The 16,401-nt window shown below is 43.2% G+C and overlaps 1 protein-coding gene across 1 annotated transcript in view; it reads left to right on the forward strand.

Moving 5' to 3' along the window:
• Positions 1 to 15,388, forward strand: part of scube3 (signal peptide, CUB domain, EGF-like 3) — a 64,366-nt gene extending 48,978 nt beyond the window's left edge. The window contains exons 8-23 of the mRNA XM_076092122.1: positions 1,014 to 1,130; positions 2,705 to 2,827; positions 6,909 to 7,025; positions 10,733 to 10,855; positions 11,006 to 11,122; positions 11,219 to 11,314; positions 11,451 to 11,567; positions 12,074 to 12,235; positions 12,471 to 12,674; positions 13,033 to 13,194; positions 13,294 to 13,461; positions 13,566 to 13,727; positions 13,813 to 14,010; positions 14,131 to 14,283; positions 14,873 to 14,952; positions 15,236 to 15,388. Coding sequence (XP_075948237.1) covers positions 1,014 to 1,130; positions 2,705 to 2,827; positions 6,909 to 7,025; positions 10,733 to 10,855; positions 11,006 to 11,122; positions 11,219 to 11,314; positions 11,451 to 11,567; positions 12,074 to 12,235; positions 12,471 to 12,674; positions 13,033 to 13,194; positions 13,294 to 13,461; positions 13,566 to 13,727; positions 13,813 to 14,010; positions 14,131 to 14,283; positions 14,873 to 14,952; positions 15,236 to 15,388 — 2,252 coding nt within the window. The remainder of the gene's footprint in view (positions 1 to 1,013; positions 1,131 to 2,704; positions 2,828 to 6,908; positions 7,026 to 10,732; positions 10,856 to 11,005; positions 11,123 to 11,218; positions 11,315 to 11,450; positions 11,568 to 12,073; positions 12,236 to 12,470; positions 12,675 to 13,032; positions 13,195 to 13,293; positions 13,462 to 13,565; positions 13,728 to 13,812; positions 14,011 to 14,130; positions 14,284 to 14,872; positions 14,953 to 15,235) is intronic.
• The last annotated feature ends 1,013 nt before the right edge of the window (positions 15,389 to 16,401 follow it).

Consider the following 16,401-nt stretch of genomic DNA (forward strand, 5'->3'; position numbering starts at 1 on the left):
CATCTCCCTGCTAGTGAGACGTCTTCGACTGGCCCAGCTGGGCTGGTAACTTCTTTAAAAGCGCTGCCAGCCAGCATCCTACAACCCATTAGAGAGATGAGATGTCCTGTGTGGATGACCAGTTGCCTTACAGCAAGTTAAAGTGATGTTCCAAGTCGCAAAAGGCTTTTTTAAATTAGTTTTTTGTTCTGAAGTGTGTGAGGCTTTCTATCAAGCTGCCAGAAACTATTAAGGCACACACCGGTCTCCTTTATGTGAGAACACATTTATCCTGTGCTGTTGCTTAAAAGGAAAGTCTCAGTGAAATGTGTCCCCGTCTGGAGAAGAGACCTCAGCTATCCTGTCTTGACTGACTACCTCCCTTTTTTTTTTTCAAAGCGGTCTTGCCAACACGGGGGCAAGGTAGCTGAAATTGCTTTTTTTATCCCCAAAATGCCTGGAAGGTTTTGTCAAAAACCAGGAAAAAGTGGCAGTTTTGTCGCATCTGTCTTGAAGTCAAACCTCTGCCCTCATGATGGAGGGAGGACAGATGCCCTGCAGTACAAAGGACTCTTGGAGGTCGTAATGCCGTTTGAACAAAGAGAAGCAAACATGCACACACACACAGACACACACACACTTTACACATAGAGAAAATGTGTGAGACCCTTTATTTGGCTGTGTTTGATCTCATATTTCCTAATGACTGTCCCCTTTCATTATTCACAAGCATCTTCTCAGTTCCTTTACTCTTAATCTCATCCAGCTGCTGCATTTCTCTTCTCTTTTCTTGTTTCCTTCTTCACTCCTGTTTTCTACTGACCGTCTGCTCTGCTTCTTATTGTTTTGGCTCCTGTTGGACACTAAAAAAAATAATGCGGAGTACAATAGCGTGCCTTCAAATTGTTGCTATAATACCATTATGCATATTTGCTGTTTTGCTGTTCTGATGGGGAGAAATAAGTAGGTCAAGACGGCATCTACGGTGTATTTCTCGATGGGGGTTTGTCTGACTGTGAGTTGTTTCCCTGCAGAGACCTGTGCGGTGAACAATGGTGGCTGTGACAGCACATGTCACGATTCAGTGACGGGAGTCCGCTGCAGCTGTCCTGTTGGCTTCACTCTGCAGCCGGACCGCAAGAGCTGCAAAGGTAAAGCATCACCGTGTCTCACCACACCTGTCCAGCTGTCACCAACTTATTCTCCCGCTTGTCGTGTTGCCACGTCGGAGCTTCTTTGTCCACCTGAAGCTCACAGGAATTATCAATTCACTTACTTTTCCTACCCGCTAGTTGGAGTTTCTCTTTATAAACTACATTATCATTGTTTTGCACCCACAAGGTGCTCTGTTCAACGTCTGTATCCTTACTTGTGCCACCAAACTTTCATCTCTTTTTTGCTTTTCAGCTGCATATTTTGAGTAATATTTTGTGATGCCACAAAAAAATCCGCAACTCAAGCATCCTGTTGCAACATTTTTTTAACACTATGTATAATAGAATTGACTCCAAACTTAAGGGTAGAATTAAGAATTATATTAGGAGACTATGAAAAAAAAAAAAAGGCACTATTGACTGTCAGAGAGTTGGATGACTTTAGAGAGAATGAGGACAATCTGAGTTTCCAGAACAGCCGGGAGAGGAATCTGTCAGCCATGTACGGCTCGTAATGTTACACTAACAACTCTGATAAAAGTACATATTATATTAGTTTGGTTTTAGACGCAATAAGAAGAAAACAAACCTAGGCAGCTCTGGCACAAGAAAACGGGGACTTCTGTAGAACAGAGACAAAGATGGAGCAGGGAAGGGATTGTTTTATTCCTTTTCAGATGCATTTATTTCAACCAGATGAGGAAGACTCCCTCAAGAGACGGACGCCTCATTTGTGACGATGATTCGGAATTAATCAGAGCCGCTGCCAAACTTGCCAAGACAGAGCACCATCAAAAGCGAGGATGAACACATGATAAATTGATTGGGTATTGGAAATGAAGAGCAGAGTAACCGGAGGGAGACGGACAACGATGATTTAGAGTTCTCTGCCCCGAGGCTTTGCTGTGTGAGAGCTGCGTCCCATTGCAGCCACAGACAAACTGGTTTTAGCCCTTCTGGGGGCCAGTAAGGAAATCCCTGAAGCTTATTTCCAGTTTCCGCAAGACTGTCACGGACGTATTCATCCTATTTTGGAATAGTTCTGCACCATTAGCTAAGTTGCCTTTTGTTCTTATATCTCGTCCTCGCTGTTCAGATTTAACAACTTTTCATGAACTCCTGTTAAAGCTTCTATAATCATCAGTATATTTTTATATCAACAATGGATCACATGGCTACGACTCTGCAGATCCCCTCAACTTTATGGAGCTTGAAAAACACACTGTACATTTCCGGCCCAGCACCAAATGGCGGACAGAGATAGCGACCGGCTGCTCAACATTGTGGAGCATTTAGCAGATATTTTTCTCGGGAGTTGGTGGAGATTAAAAACGGTGCTAAAAGAAAGTAAATATTGGCCTTACATTCATCAGGTGGACAGAAACACAACTCCAAATGAATGATATTGTTGCTTTGTAACTGCTGGATGTGTAGATGGGTCGTTAGCGGTTTGCTAAAAAGAAAAATATGTCCGTGTTCTGTTCACAGCTTGTTTCCACTTACTCCCAAAAACCAAGTCTTTTGTGATGTGTGATTTGGTGTATCCCCTGTTGGTGATTTTCTGTTCACAGACATCGATGAGTGCCGTCTCAACAATGGGGGGTGTGATCACGTGTGCCGAAACACAGTGGGCAGCTTTGAGTGCAGCTGCAAGAAAGGCTACAAGCTGCTGACCAATGAGAGAACTTGTCAAGGTAGGTCGCCCTTTTTGAACCACTTTTTACCAACACAGATTTCTGTAGACGCATACCCGAAACCAACCTCAACACTTTCTGTCTTAAACATAGTGATGTCCTCAAAAATGTCCTCCAAATAGCACAAACATATGCTCCCTCCAGCATGCAGAGAAGCCAAACCAGGCCTCTCTGACTTGTTTGTCTGTTATATTTGGTGGTAGCCATCGCTCAGCAGGAGCTGGGAGGACGAGCTGCAGAACTAATAAAGAGTCTGCCATGGCCGAACACAGGTGTGGGGAATTAGTGCTCCAACTCTTAAACCTCTGGTTCTTGGATGAATCAAGCCACGACAGAAACATCTGGTGAGAGAAGACAGGCAGGCTAGGACTGTGGTGCCGAGCTCAGCCTCTCTCCGAGTGGAAAAACAGATGACACGCTATTTTTTTTGATTCTCTTTTCTTTATTGATGTGGTCGATCAATATCCAGCCTGGTACACATCAATGTCATGCCATGGGTCTAGAAGTGCTGCACTGAATCACACCACTCTCTTCCCAGTACACAAACATCTTATGTGTTCAATGAAAAGAAGACACTGTGTCACTGGGCTTTGCAGCCACTTTCTTGTCACTTCAAATCTATTTTTGGTGGGACGCCTTGCTCTCAGTATTCAGAGCAGAACAATGCAAAGTTTAATTTGCCATAATAGCGCAGATGACTGAGAAAATGTGGTAGGAATGTAAATCACAGTTTGTTTTCCGTGGCACCATGCCTTAACCCACTCAGTCATGTGCTGTTTGGGTGCACACGGGCAACTTGGGAACAGTGTTGTCCTTGTTTGCTGCTGTGTGTTTTGTCTGGAGTGAAGGGTTGTGATAAAGCTCACCTCTTGTTGAGTGAGGTGTTGCCAGGCTCACACACACTCCACACTACTGTCTGCCTCTTATCCTCTCCACTCATTCCTTTCATTTTTCTCACCCCTGGAACGAGAGACAGGCAAAATAAAAACGGAGTGCCTCTCAATAGAACTTCATCTTAATGATTTATCCCCTGATTCTGGGGGGTTTGCCCCTAGTGTTGGTATTAGACTATGTGATTAAAGGGGCACTCCGTGGATTTAGTATTGCACTTCCATAAAGTCGGGGGATTCACAGGAGACGGATTGGAAAAAAGAAAAGTCAAAATCAGAGCAGCAGGGGCCGAGCTATCCTGACTTTTAGTCGTTATTGTGGAAAGCTTTACAAACAAGGATGATTATGGTATTAAAGGATATTGACATGCGAGTTGGAAAACGAAAATCTACTCACTAACTTTTAATACTTTCTACAATAATTTCCAGTTGTATTGTAAATCCCTGAAAAGTATGAATAAAACATCCGCAAAGACGAGCAGAGATGTGTAAAACTGTACAAATTGATACAGCCTGACTGTACTAACCTTTAATTCAACTGTATTTTAGTGTCTTTTATAAGACCATCCCTCCCAGTTTATAACGCAGGATTTAAAAAAAATGGAAGCTCAATTCAAGCCGACCCTTTTCTCATAGTTCACGAAACTCCTCCAGAGCCACAAATGTGTGGAGTGCCCCTTTTATACACATACAATAACCCCACCATGCATCTATTATGAGCATAAGCTGGCAGATTAAGAAAATGAAGGGTGACCTGCAGCAAATGGTACAGTACTGCAGTTTTGTTTAATAAGGGCTCGGTGGTGTGTCGTGGCTTTCTGTGACACTTAAATAGACGTTTGCTGTCTCCACGAGGTGTTGAGATGTGTAAACTGAACTCTGGGTTTATCTTGGTTTAAACAGTCATGGTGTTTCCCTGCTGTCAGTCGACCATGGCCCATGAATCAGGATGGGGCATGTCTGCTTGAGCCTCTGTCAGCATTCCTCCTCCCTCAACAATCTCCTTCTCTCTCCTAATCCACATGAGGGCACTCGGGGAGATGCTCGTCAGATGCCATGTTTTCTCCAGAAGGAACATTTTGATGGAGCTCTTATCTGTTCCGTATAAACAACAGTGACCTTCTCTTAGTTCCAGTCAACCTCATTTGCCTCCTCAGAAAGTAGTATTGAGCATAAGGGTGGAGGTTAAAGTGAGGCGCTGAGTCCTGACACACAGATCTGTGCTCTGCAGTGAGTGGGCAGATTAATAGAGGGCAAAGAGAGGAAATAATTGATGGGAGCTCTGGTCTGTTATTTCTGTTCACATCTCTCTATGTTGCCTTGCACGTACATGCACATCACCTCATGATGCAGTCTCGCCAACCCGCTGCATACTTCACTGTAGCTGCCTGATAAATAAGGGTTGTACTGTAGGAGTCCCAGATGTCTTCACACATCTCCTCTGTGGCGCAGCACAACACAAGACGATATAGTGATAAGTTGCAGATCGACTTCTGGCGTCACGTACTGCAACATTTTTTTGAGGGTAAACTTGAGTCACCGCGCCCAGAGGGGTTTTTTGACTCTTCACTTAAAAAGTGTGCTGAGCAAAGTTTACGCTCAATATGCCAAAAACAATCACTTTTGCAATGCCTCATCCAGCGCGTGCAAACCCATGCTGCTCTCATCTACCACTGCTGTCATGAGCCTCCGGGGGCCACCAGAGGGGACGAACAGCGGGGACTGAACGAGAAACGTTATTCAGCTTTGTGATAACTTCTGACTCTCACATATAGAACCAGTGCATCAGGTTCTGAAAGATCATTTAGATGTTCAACCTAAAAAAAAATATTTTTTTCTGCAAAAGTGGATTCTTTTTAATGGTTTTTAATGAGGTGGAGTTGAGTCATCAATTAATAACTTTTTTCAAACATTTGAACATCAACCTGCGGATCTCCTACAAAGCTGCTCTCACAGCATGCTTGACATATATTATTAACCTCGATGACTGTCTTCACTGGTCTGCACCGACTTTAGCTGTATACATGAAGGAATATGCCCAGCGTGAATATGTGAATATTTTGTGCAATTCCATGCAAGATTTGTGCATGTCTGTCTTTATCCGTCTGTCTTTTTGGTTTCTTCAAGGTAACCCATTATTTAACCGAACCCATTATTTAACCGAACTCCTGTAATTGCTGTGAAATACCTGCGTCAACTGTTTAATGGCGGCTGGCGCTGCCTCATAACTCGGAGGAGGTTCAGATAATGTGGATGAAAGCGGGTTCTTCATGGGAAAATCCTGGGAACCTTTTGTTGAATTAGTCAATTACAGTAGGCATCCAGCGAAGTTGTAGCACATCCCGCATTGTCTCCCACCATGTGCTGCCTGGGCTTGACTTAGATTTTTGCTGACATTAAAGGAAACCTTGATCGTAATAAAACCAAATATCATCCGCCTCCTGTAGCTTCATGCATCAATCTGTCTGGTCTTTGAGCCCATGACATTTTAAGCGACTTATCAGGATGCATGTGTAAGAGAGCAGAGAATCTCAAAAAGATAGGACTGGGAGGCGATATGAAAGGCTGAAAGACATTACTGGCAGGAAGGAAGGAGATGTTGCTGTGTGTATTTGCAGGTTTGACGAGGCTGTCTGGGTCAGAAGGACCAAAGACGGTAAAAGCAGACATCTTCCTATCTGCATCTGACATATTTCTTTAAATACTGCAATGATCACTGTTTTTTTTGTAAATGATTTTAAACACATGAAATCCATATGTCCTCAGAACCAACGAAAGAGACGTCACATTATGTGGATTCTAACAACACTGGGTGATTTATGGCATGGTTAAGAGGAGAAAGGGGACGGTGATTGGCAGGTTTTATGAGCGGAGAATACGGCACTTCAGCTCCTATTATCAAGCAGAGAGCAGACGTTCTTTTGACTCCTGCTGCGGTCGCTTGTTATTTCAAAGATACTTCGAAAAGTCCATTTCAGAACGTCAAAATGGAAAACTGAATGACAGCAGGAGGTCAACCACTTTACCTGGCACCAAACACAAGATGTCTTGCTTTCAAAGGATGCTTTTTTGTGTTTTGACCCATTACAATTCATGACAAAAGATGAAAACAGAAAAAAAGTGCTGTTTGAAGGTCTTTTATGTGATTTTTTTTGAGAGGTTTGTAACAGTATGTCTTTCTATCTATGCAGACATCGATGAGTGCTCTTTTGATCGCACCTGTGACCACTTCTGCATCAACTCTGCGGGCAGTTTCCAGTGCCTCTGTCATAAAGGCCACATCCTCTACGGCCTGGCGCACTGTGGGGGTGAGCCAGCACGCCTTGTCTCTTGATGTAAATCTCTCCTATCCATTGCTCTTCCTCTGCATCCTACACCTCTTTGCACAGTAACCCTTTATTTGTCCAATATTTTTGGTTTATGTCCAAATGCCAAATGTCTCAACTGTATTTTGTGTTTAGTGCTAATTAGCATGCTACCATATATACATAACAAAATACCTGCTCAACATCAGCATGTTAGCATGCTGGGTTTAGCATGTAGCTCAAAGCACTGTTGGGCCTAAGTACAGTCTCAGAGCCATTAGCCTGGCTGTAGGTTCTTAATAATGTGAAAGTCAACGTCATTGAACAACTAGAAAGGTAATCCATCAAAGTGAACATTTGGTCACTCTTTATTTTTTTCCCTTTTTTAAATAAAGGTTATTCCAATATCTGACAATGTTGAGTTGCCTTCCTAACAGCAAGCCGTTCACACAACATTATGGTTTTCAAAGATTCTGTTTATTTGTATTGTTCATCTTTTCACCCCGTGGCTCTGCATGTCACAGCTTCCTTAAAATAGAACCATTAAGATGTCTGAATGTAGATTTTTAAATTGATTAAAATGAGCGCGAACAGGTGGCGGTAAAATGAATCTAAGAACTTTTGCTGCACTTGGCAGTAACGTGAAGTGTTGGTGATTTGTGCTGTAGTTACATGAAGGTGGAGGTGGAGTATGGACTGTGTTCATTAAACATTAGCAGGTACCTACAGTACTCTGGTGTGGAACAGATAGCAGAAACAGCCTTTGGTGTCAGAAGGAGGTGTGTGGGGGGGCGTCAGATCTGCCTTGCAGGAAGCAAGAGGCCCGCCAGAGCACATCGGGGTGTTGCGGCGGCCCTTTGATGGAGTGTGTATCACCAGTAAGAATCTGCTGCTGTCTCCAGCGCCTCAGGGCCTCACAGTAGTTCTGGGAGAGACGGAGAGAGACGGCATATGCACTTGAAATACATAGCTTTGCAGTGATTTGTTCTTTTTTTGTCTGTAGTTTGACAGGTCGACTGATCAGGAATGTTGCAACAGAATGTAGAATAAGCAATGAGACCAGAGAGCATTAACGTGTAAATGTATGATATCATGAGGTCTGCACAAACACAACAGTGTAGTCAGTTACACCCTCAAAGAGTAAGAAATAGGACCATCTTAATGCAACGTGCCGAATTGAGGACCAGTGCATGTTTTACCGCTATTTCTCCCCATGTGTCCTGTCTATATTTTGACAGTCTAATAAAGGTAAAAAGGCCTTGAAAATGTTGGTTTCTTACTATGCAAGAGCCACATTCAATATAATTTTATTTATATAGTCCAATTTCACAAATTTGCCTCAGAGGGCTTTGCAATCTGTACAACGAAGGACATCCTCTGCCCTTGGACCCTCCCATCAGATAAGGGTTTAAGGGGTTGAAAAAAAAATTGAAGACACTTCAGGGAGAGCAACAGATGAGGGATGCATCTCCCAGGACAGACAGAAAGTGCAAGAGATGTCATGTGGGCAGAATAAACAACAAAATAGATTTACAACATAGCAAATCCATATGACAGAAATGATATATATTTATGATGAGAGTAGTAATATCAGAAATAATATATAAATAATTAATAATAAAAGCAGCTGTGGATATAATAGAATGATAATAATAGAAATATGACTAATAATAATAGTAGCCGTCTCACATGCTGGAAGTGGAACATCTGTATTAGTATCATGCAATAAATACCTGCTTTATGAAGCTCAAGTAATGCTCAGCTGAAACTCAGTCGAGTCGGAGAGATTGTCGTAATGCTGCTGTGCTGAGATGTCGTGTTCTGTCGCAAGGGGTTGCTTTTATCTCATCCACCCCTGTATATATGGTTGAACTACACACACGGGCAGCTCTATTAGCTGACAATTCGGGTAATGAAAGTACCAGAATTCGATTTGTAGGGCTTTTGCTCACATGATGGACTGTGATCAGGCCACAGTGAGCTGCTGAAAGGAGAGAAGACGGTCAGGCGTCTCCCTATTCCATTGAGAGAGAAGGTGATGAATGATTTCCTCTCGCTTTTCATCGGCGCTGTCAGAACTGTTAGATAACCCCAGAGATTTATGGCGCTCCCTGTTGTGCTTTTTCCCTCCTGACCATAACCAAGGTTATGTTATTCCACATGTGGTTTATCAGCCGACGTGTAACTGCCAACAATCCAGAAAGCGGTGCTCAGTGTTTAACAATAGACTCACCCTAAACAAACCCAATTAGGTCAGTGACCTGCTGTCGAGCATTGTGCCGAGGCCTGTCAACATTCCTCCCAAGTGAGCGTGTATCCAGCCATTCTCCCTCTCAGCCAGCAAAACAATCCGCTCATTTTTGCTGAACTGGTAGGAAAATAGTTGGACTGGAAGCAGTTGGGACTAAATACTTTGTAGTTCTTTTTTAATTTACCTCATTTGATCCAACCAGCATTGACCTCAACAGAAGGCTTTCTTCTGGTACTGACAAAATGTATGTTTACATAGATCTAAGAAAAAGCATGAATATAATCCCCCTAAACCTCACAGTTTAAGTTGATATCTTATCTAGCTGTCCAGATTGTGTTTAGGAAAATCCCTCTTGAATACTCGCACTACGATGTTTGGACTGGGAGTTTCTGATGTTGATGATTCAGCACACAAAAGTGATTAAAATTTGAGGACGGCAAGATTTCCATGAACAAACCGTCACGAAATTCCTCTCAAATTCCACAAAGCCATTGTTGAGTCTAACTGTCAATTTGTCTTTTTTTGTTTTCCTTCCCCGCTCATCTCATCTTCTGTAAGAGCACGCAAAGAAAAATACTTTGGCGAAAGGTCAGAATACATGTATTCGGTTACGTTTCAACTATGGGAAGAACAGAGAAGTCGAAAATAACGGTTGCTGGCAGATGAGTTGCGCTTCCATCAGATATTCATTAGAGCTCTTTGTCCTTTAAATTGAGTGCTTTGATGCAGAGGATAAGCAGCGCACCTCTCACTGCGTTTCCAAGCAGCTCTGGCAACACATTGCTGTTGATGAAGTCATCATCCTCTTCAGGGAGTGCCGTGGCACGCGGACTGTTTTTATTCAGGCTGACTAATTGAACAACAAAAGAAAGAGCATTTATATATCAGCAGGCCCGATCGTCAATCACTGCCATCATCTCCGTCTCTTTCCCGGTGTCTCCGACGCTTGTCCGCATCCTCAGCTCTGCCCGCTGGACTCATTTTCTGTCTGCCGTCAATGGCAGCCAGCCTGCATCTGTATCCCGGATGCTTTTAGTGGTTTTTAGCTCGGCGTGTGTTTGCAATTTACTGCTCACCACAATTCTTCCACGCTCGAGAGGAAAGAAGTTTTGAACATGAAGTTGAATGTGGCAACACAGAAACGAAGAAGGACTTCTGTTTACACGCAAACACATTCATCTTGCTAGAATGTGACTCTCTGACGGGATGAAGTGACCTGACCTCTCAGGAACTCCTCATTCACAGCTGTGCTGGATCTTGATGGGCCAGCTTTGCTTTTGCTTTACTCAACTAAATTGACTCCACATCTTTTTTTTAACTGGCCACATTGTTTCTCAGGGTTTCTGATTTTATGATGAAGAACCTTTTTCCTCCTTTTTAAAGTAGGTGTGTACAATTTGTCCTGGTGACACTTACGTGTGTCCACTAAAAGTCTTTATGTAAACGTATTTATTCACAGATATCGATGAGTGCAGCATAAACCATGGAGGTTGTAAATTTGGCTGCGTCAACACTCTGGGGAGTTACGAGTGTACCTGTCCACCAGGGTACAAGCTGCACTGGAACAGGAAAGACTGTGTTGGTATGTAGCAGCACTGCCCCCCTGTGGTTCATTCACTGACTCACACTCAAAGCACTTTCCTCGTGCCAGTGCCTGCACATGTTTCTCTCACTCTCTCCGCTTTCTTTGCTTACAGTGTGTGATTCTCTGTGGGTCTTATTTTCCCCTCAGAGTTGATGAAATGTGCTGTTGGACTGGTGGCACCAAAGGCCACTCTGACCTGTAGCAAGACGGGCAAGAAAGAGAGCTGCTCTCTCACCTGTGCCTCGAAGGCTCACTATCTGGCAGGTATGTCACCCACAGTGAGCGTGCAATCGCAAAACCGATGTCATTTTGAATTAAACATTCTCCAGACTTAATTTGTTTGCGTGTGACCTTTTGCAGAGTCTGATAACAGCTACTCAGTCAGTTGTGGTATCCCCATCTTCAGAGGGAAGTCCACTGCCAGGCTCAACTCCAGCAGTAGTCAGGGCTGCATAGGTTCGCTGCCCTCCAGATTCCTATAATCGAACCCTTTTTAACGACCTGTCAATCACAGGCGGTCTGTCTTTGCTGTGGCAGCAGTGTGATGTTGCCGTGTGCTGCCCCCTACCCACTGTGCTGTGTTTGTCTGTAGAGACTTTGGCCCCTCCGGTGAAGCAGACGGCTTCTTTCAAGATTAAAAACGCCAAATGTCACCTGCACCCGAAGCTGACCGGCAAGACGGAGGACAGAGGACGGACACTTGGACCAGGTCAGTGCTGCTGTGTAGATCTGCTATTATTCATGGACATTTAAAAGGGTATAAGGTATAATTAAGAGCTGAAACAATGAACAGAATATTTAAAATGGAAAATTAATTCATTGTTTTAATCATTTTTCAAGCAAAAATGCCAAACATTCACTGGTGCCAGTAAGATTTTGTTGTTTTTTTTGTCACATACAATTATTATTATATACACTTGTTGGATAAAAGAAGCAATTTGGCTCTGGCAAATCACAATGTGCATTTTTCACAATTTGCTGACATTTTATAGACAAAGCAATTAGTCAATTAATGGAGAAAATAATTAGCATCTTTCAAAAAAAGATATACATATAAATAAGTTGTAGCACTTATGTAACTGCTAATGGTGTATCTGCTGCCTTTGAGTCATACTTTCCAAGAAATTATAGATCTCGACTCTCAAACATGAATCAACATGAATTATTATTTATTGATGTGCGATGGGGGGTTTGTTGATATCCTGTTGTTCACAGGAGGGGGGCAGCCCTGCAGCAACTGCCTGGTGACATTTGTCAACCTCAAATGTGACTCCTCTAAGAAAGCTAAAGGGCGACGCGCTCGCAACCCCGCTAACAAAGAGGTAACGCGTATTACGCTGGAGCTGGAAGCTGAGGTCAAACCGGGAGACACTACAGGTCAGTCATCTAGTTTAACACGATTTCTTTGCAGCAGTTACTGTCTGCGTTGACCTTGTGATGATTTTTATGGACATTTAAAAGGGTATAAGGTGGAATTAAGAGCTGAATTTATCGAGACAATAATCATCATATTAATCCTTACTGAAAGTGATCATTAGTTGCAGTCCAATACGATCAGGATCTGCTGTGTGCTTGTGACTAAAACAAATGTGTTTTATTGGACCATAAACAGGGAGTTGCAATCTCAGCTGCCTGAGACAGCGCATGGAGAAGCAGGTAAAGACGTATATCAAGGCTCTGAAGAAGTCCATCAACCAGGAGCGCTTCCTGATCCGAGTCGCTGGTTTGGAATATGAGGTGGCCCAGAAGCTTCCCCAGGCTACTCCCAGTCAGGAGAACTGTGGGCCGGGCTGGGAGAGGGACAGCGGACGATGTGGTAAGACTGGAGAGCTGGACTCGGGAGCCTTGGATGAGCTAATTTACTGTGATGTGATGTTGATGTCGTCTCGAGACATATGCTGTCATAACCTGCAATACAAGGTCTTGTGAGGTGAAGTAAACACTCCGTGTTCAATTTATTAGGTACACCTTTACACTGTAATGAAGTCAAATACAAGTGTTCAGCCATGAAGGCTGCTATTATAATGCCTATAATAATAATAATTTCAAGTTTCATGTTCGGAACAAGTGCATCAACCAAAAAAACTGAGTTCAAGGTTTGCATTTTTTTTTTTTTTACTGATTAAACTGACGTGAGTCCTCTCTGACCGGAGCCGTTGTGGATATTCTCTCAGTCAGATGCTTGTCGGGGTCTTACTACCATGGCGAGCAGGAGCGCTGTGTCCAGTGTCCACCTGGCACTTTCCAGGAGAAGGAGGGGCAGCTGGGCTGTGACCTCTGTCCCGGCAGTGACGGCCACGGGCCTGTCGGGGCACGAAACATCTCCTCCTGTGCAGGTAGCCTAGTTCTTGTTTTCAATATTAAACATGTACTTCTGATAGTTATGTATTCCTACTTAGTAAAGCGTCTCTCCATGCTCTACTAATCAAATCCAGGCCAGTGTTCAACGGGGTCCTTCTCCAACGATGGGTTCAAACCTTGTCAGGCGTGCCCTCAGGGCTCCTACCAACCAGATTTGGGGCGGACCCTGTGCTTCCCCTGTGGGGGAGGACTGGGCACCAAGCGGGAAGGTGCCAGCTCCTTCCATGATTGTGAAGTCAAAGGTCAGCTTGTGCCGTTTTTATGCAGTCAAAGAAGAAGAAAATACACTCAAATCATTTTGCAAAACGTTCCCCAATTAATATGTGTATTCATTTCTGCCCTGCAGTTCAGTGTTCTCCAGGTCATTACTACAACACCACAGTACACCGGTGTATCCGCTGCCCAGTGGGGACGTATCAGACAGAGTTTAGACAGAACTACTGTATTACCTGCCCTGGGAACACCACCACTGATTTTGATGGTGCCACAAGTGTCTCGCAGTGCAAGAGTGAGTATGAAAATTACTGTTTTATGTTTTTAGATTTCTCAGACGTGAGCTGGAGCCGAATTAGTTTTGTTTTGTGTTCGTCTAGACAGGCAATGTGGTGGCGAGATGGGCGAATTCATGGGTTACATTGAGTCACCCAACTATCCCGGTAATTACCCTGCTAACGTCGAGTGTATTTGGAACATCAATCCGCCCAGCAAGCGCAAAATCCTAATTGTGGTGCCGGAGATTTTCCTGCCCTCGGAGGATGAGTGCGGAGATGTGCTGGTTATGAGGAAGAACTGTAAGTGTCTCTCGTTACGGTTAAAGTTTCAATAGAAGTCCAAGTTAGTATTGATACTGTATATCATTTGCACCATACAAACCCGATTAGTCACCATTGTTTTGTATGTGCCCCTACAAGGGTCGGCTACATCCATCACCACTTACGAGACATGCCAGACGTACGAGCGGCCCATTGCCTTCACAGCTCGCTCCAGACGTCTCTGGATTAACTTCAAGTCCAATGAGGCGAACAGCGCCAGAGGCTTTCAGATCCCCTATGTTACTTATGATGGTACGTAGCATTCTCATTCATTACACAAGCTGTGTATTTGCTGTCTCTCTCTGCCTCTGGCCCCTTTTCATGCATAACGCTGGCTCATTTTCACGAATGCGATGGAGGGAATTTCTTCAAATTTGGCACAAACGTCCACTTGGACTCGAGTTATGGCCAACAACGTGCTTTGTGAGGTCACGGTGACATTTGTCTAACAAATTCTAATCAATTGAACCTCAAGAAATATTTATAATTTAATTATGACAATTTCATACAAATGTCTAATAGGATAACATGATGACGTGATGACATTTTGGACAGGCATGGACGTAAAATACAACCTGACTGGTTGGCAGATTGGTAATTCTAGCGATGACATAACATATTGTGACTTTGACATGTAAAGTGTTAAATACAAATAACCAAAATAAGGAATAATTTAGCAAAAATGGGCCAAAATCATCTAAATTGTTAGACATACCACGAGGTGAGAGGGGAAATATGTTACTCCGTACTTTCTAACTTCACTTACGGGACTTATCCGACCATTTCATTTAAAAAGTGTTTTCTCAGAAAGTAATTGTGTCTTGTGTTTCTATAAATTCAGAGGACTATGAACAGCTCGTAGAGGACATAGTGCGAGATGGAAGACTGTATGCCTCAGAAAACCATCAAGAAATCCTCAAGGTGAGCAGATTTACTTCTTACTGCGTTTGTCCGGCTTATTTTCTTGATGATACACAAGAGCACCTGTGAAAGGTGACTCATAAAACAATAAGCTGTACCTAACAAACATATTAGTGCTCGCATGAGTCAGAAAATAACTGAAATGATTTGCTAATCTTTTCATATAGGCGTGTTATTTGTTTCTCAGCATTGTGCAATAGCTTCAAATGTTATTCAAAGGATTATTAAGGATGAAAATATGCATTTAAGTGTTGCGTTTACATCCGTCCGTTTGTCCCTACAGGATAAAAAACTGATTAAGACTCTTTTTGATGTGCTGGCTCACCCAAACAACTACTTTAAGTACACCACTCGGGAGTCCAACGAGATGCTTCCTCGCTCCTTCATACGCCTCATCAGCAGCAAAGTGTCCGCTTTCCTGCGACCATACAAGTAAAGCCCACACAGCTGCTGAAGCACGGGATTGTGGCCCACCCCCCTCCCCAGACCTCCCTCTCCACGCCATCCCGCAACTCTTACAGGACTTAAACAAACATACCAGTATGTTTACCCTCTCTTATTTTCCGTAGGCTTTTGACAATAAACACTATGCAGACCTGAGAAATAATGAAAATTTGTGTTTTTAGGTTTTTTTTGTCAATCTCCGCTCAGCACAGGTCTGCAATCCCGAGCTCAAGCATTTAGTGGGTACGTAGAGTATGTGAGTGGGTTTGGTTTCTGTTGTGCAATGAAACCACGAAAAGAAAACAATAGAAACGCCCATTTCAGACAGTAGGAGTGACGTTTTGTGGGTGCGGTTTGAGCTTGATAGAGCTAGTTATTGTATTCGCTTAAATGAGTGGTCTGAGCTCCAACTCCTACCATTACGTATGACTGTAAGTGTTGTGTAACCCCTAGTTCCATCTTCAGTGTCTGTGTGCTGTCCTCGAGGAGGAGCGGCTGTTAAATTTTGTGTCGCAGCTACGTTCCGGGTCATTCAAAGCCTTACTATATTTGAGCTCTTAGAGCAGTTTCAAGGGTTTTACTGTTAAAACAGTCAATGTTTTGTTCCGCCTGTCTCGACTGTACCAGCGTTTTCCAACCATCGGATCATTTGTTGCTCTTTTTGTTTTTAAGCCAACTTAAAGCAAATACACAAACAGGTGGTTTATCAGTCCAGGAACATAGTGGACATTTTGGAGATGAATAACAAACTAATACTTGAGAGCCACAGAGATGATAGTGTGACGTCTAGTGGAACATGTCTCAGAGAGCGCGAGAGAGAGAGAGAGAAATGTCTTTGAGGGACATTATGTTTGCTGCTGCTTTTAAAAGGTCACTTTAATTCTTCAATCTCATATTGTCTTTCTGATGTACTCTACACACCAATAGTCTCTAGGTTTAAAACTAAGGAAGCTCCGTGTCTGAAACACTTAGTTCTTACACAGTAAGTTGATAATGTCACATTGC

Source organism: Anarhichas minor, unplaced genomic scaffold (genome assembly GCF_050575085.1).
Source record: "Anarhichas minor isolate MPS153535 unplaced genomic scaffold, ASM5057508v1 ptg000003l, whole genome shotgun sequence".
Classification (NCBI taxonomy): domain Eukaryota; kingdom Metazoa; phylum Chordata; class Actinopteri; order Perciformes; family Anarhichadidae; genus Anarhichas; species Anarhichas minor.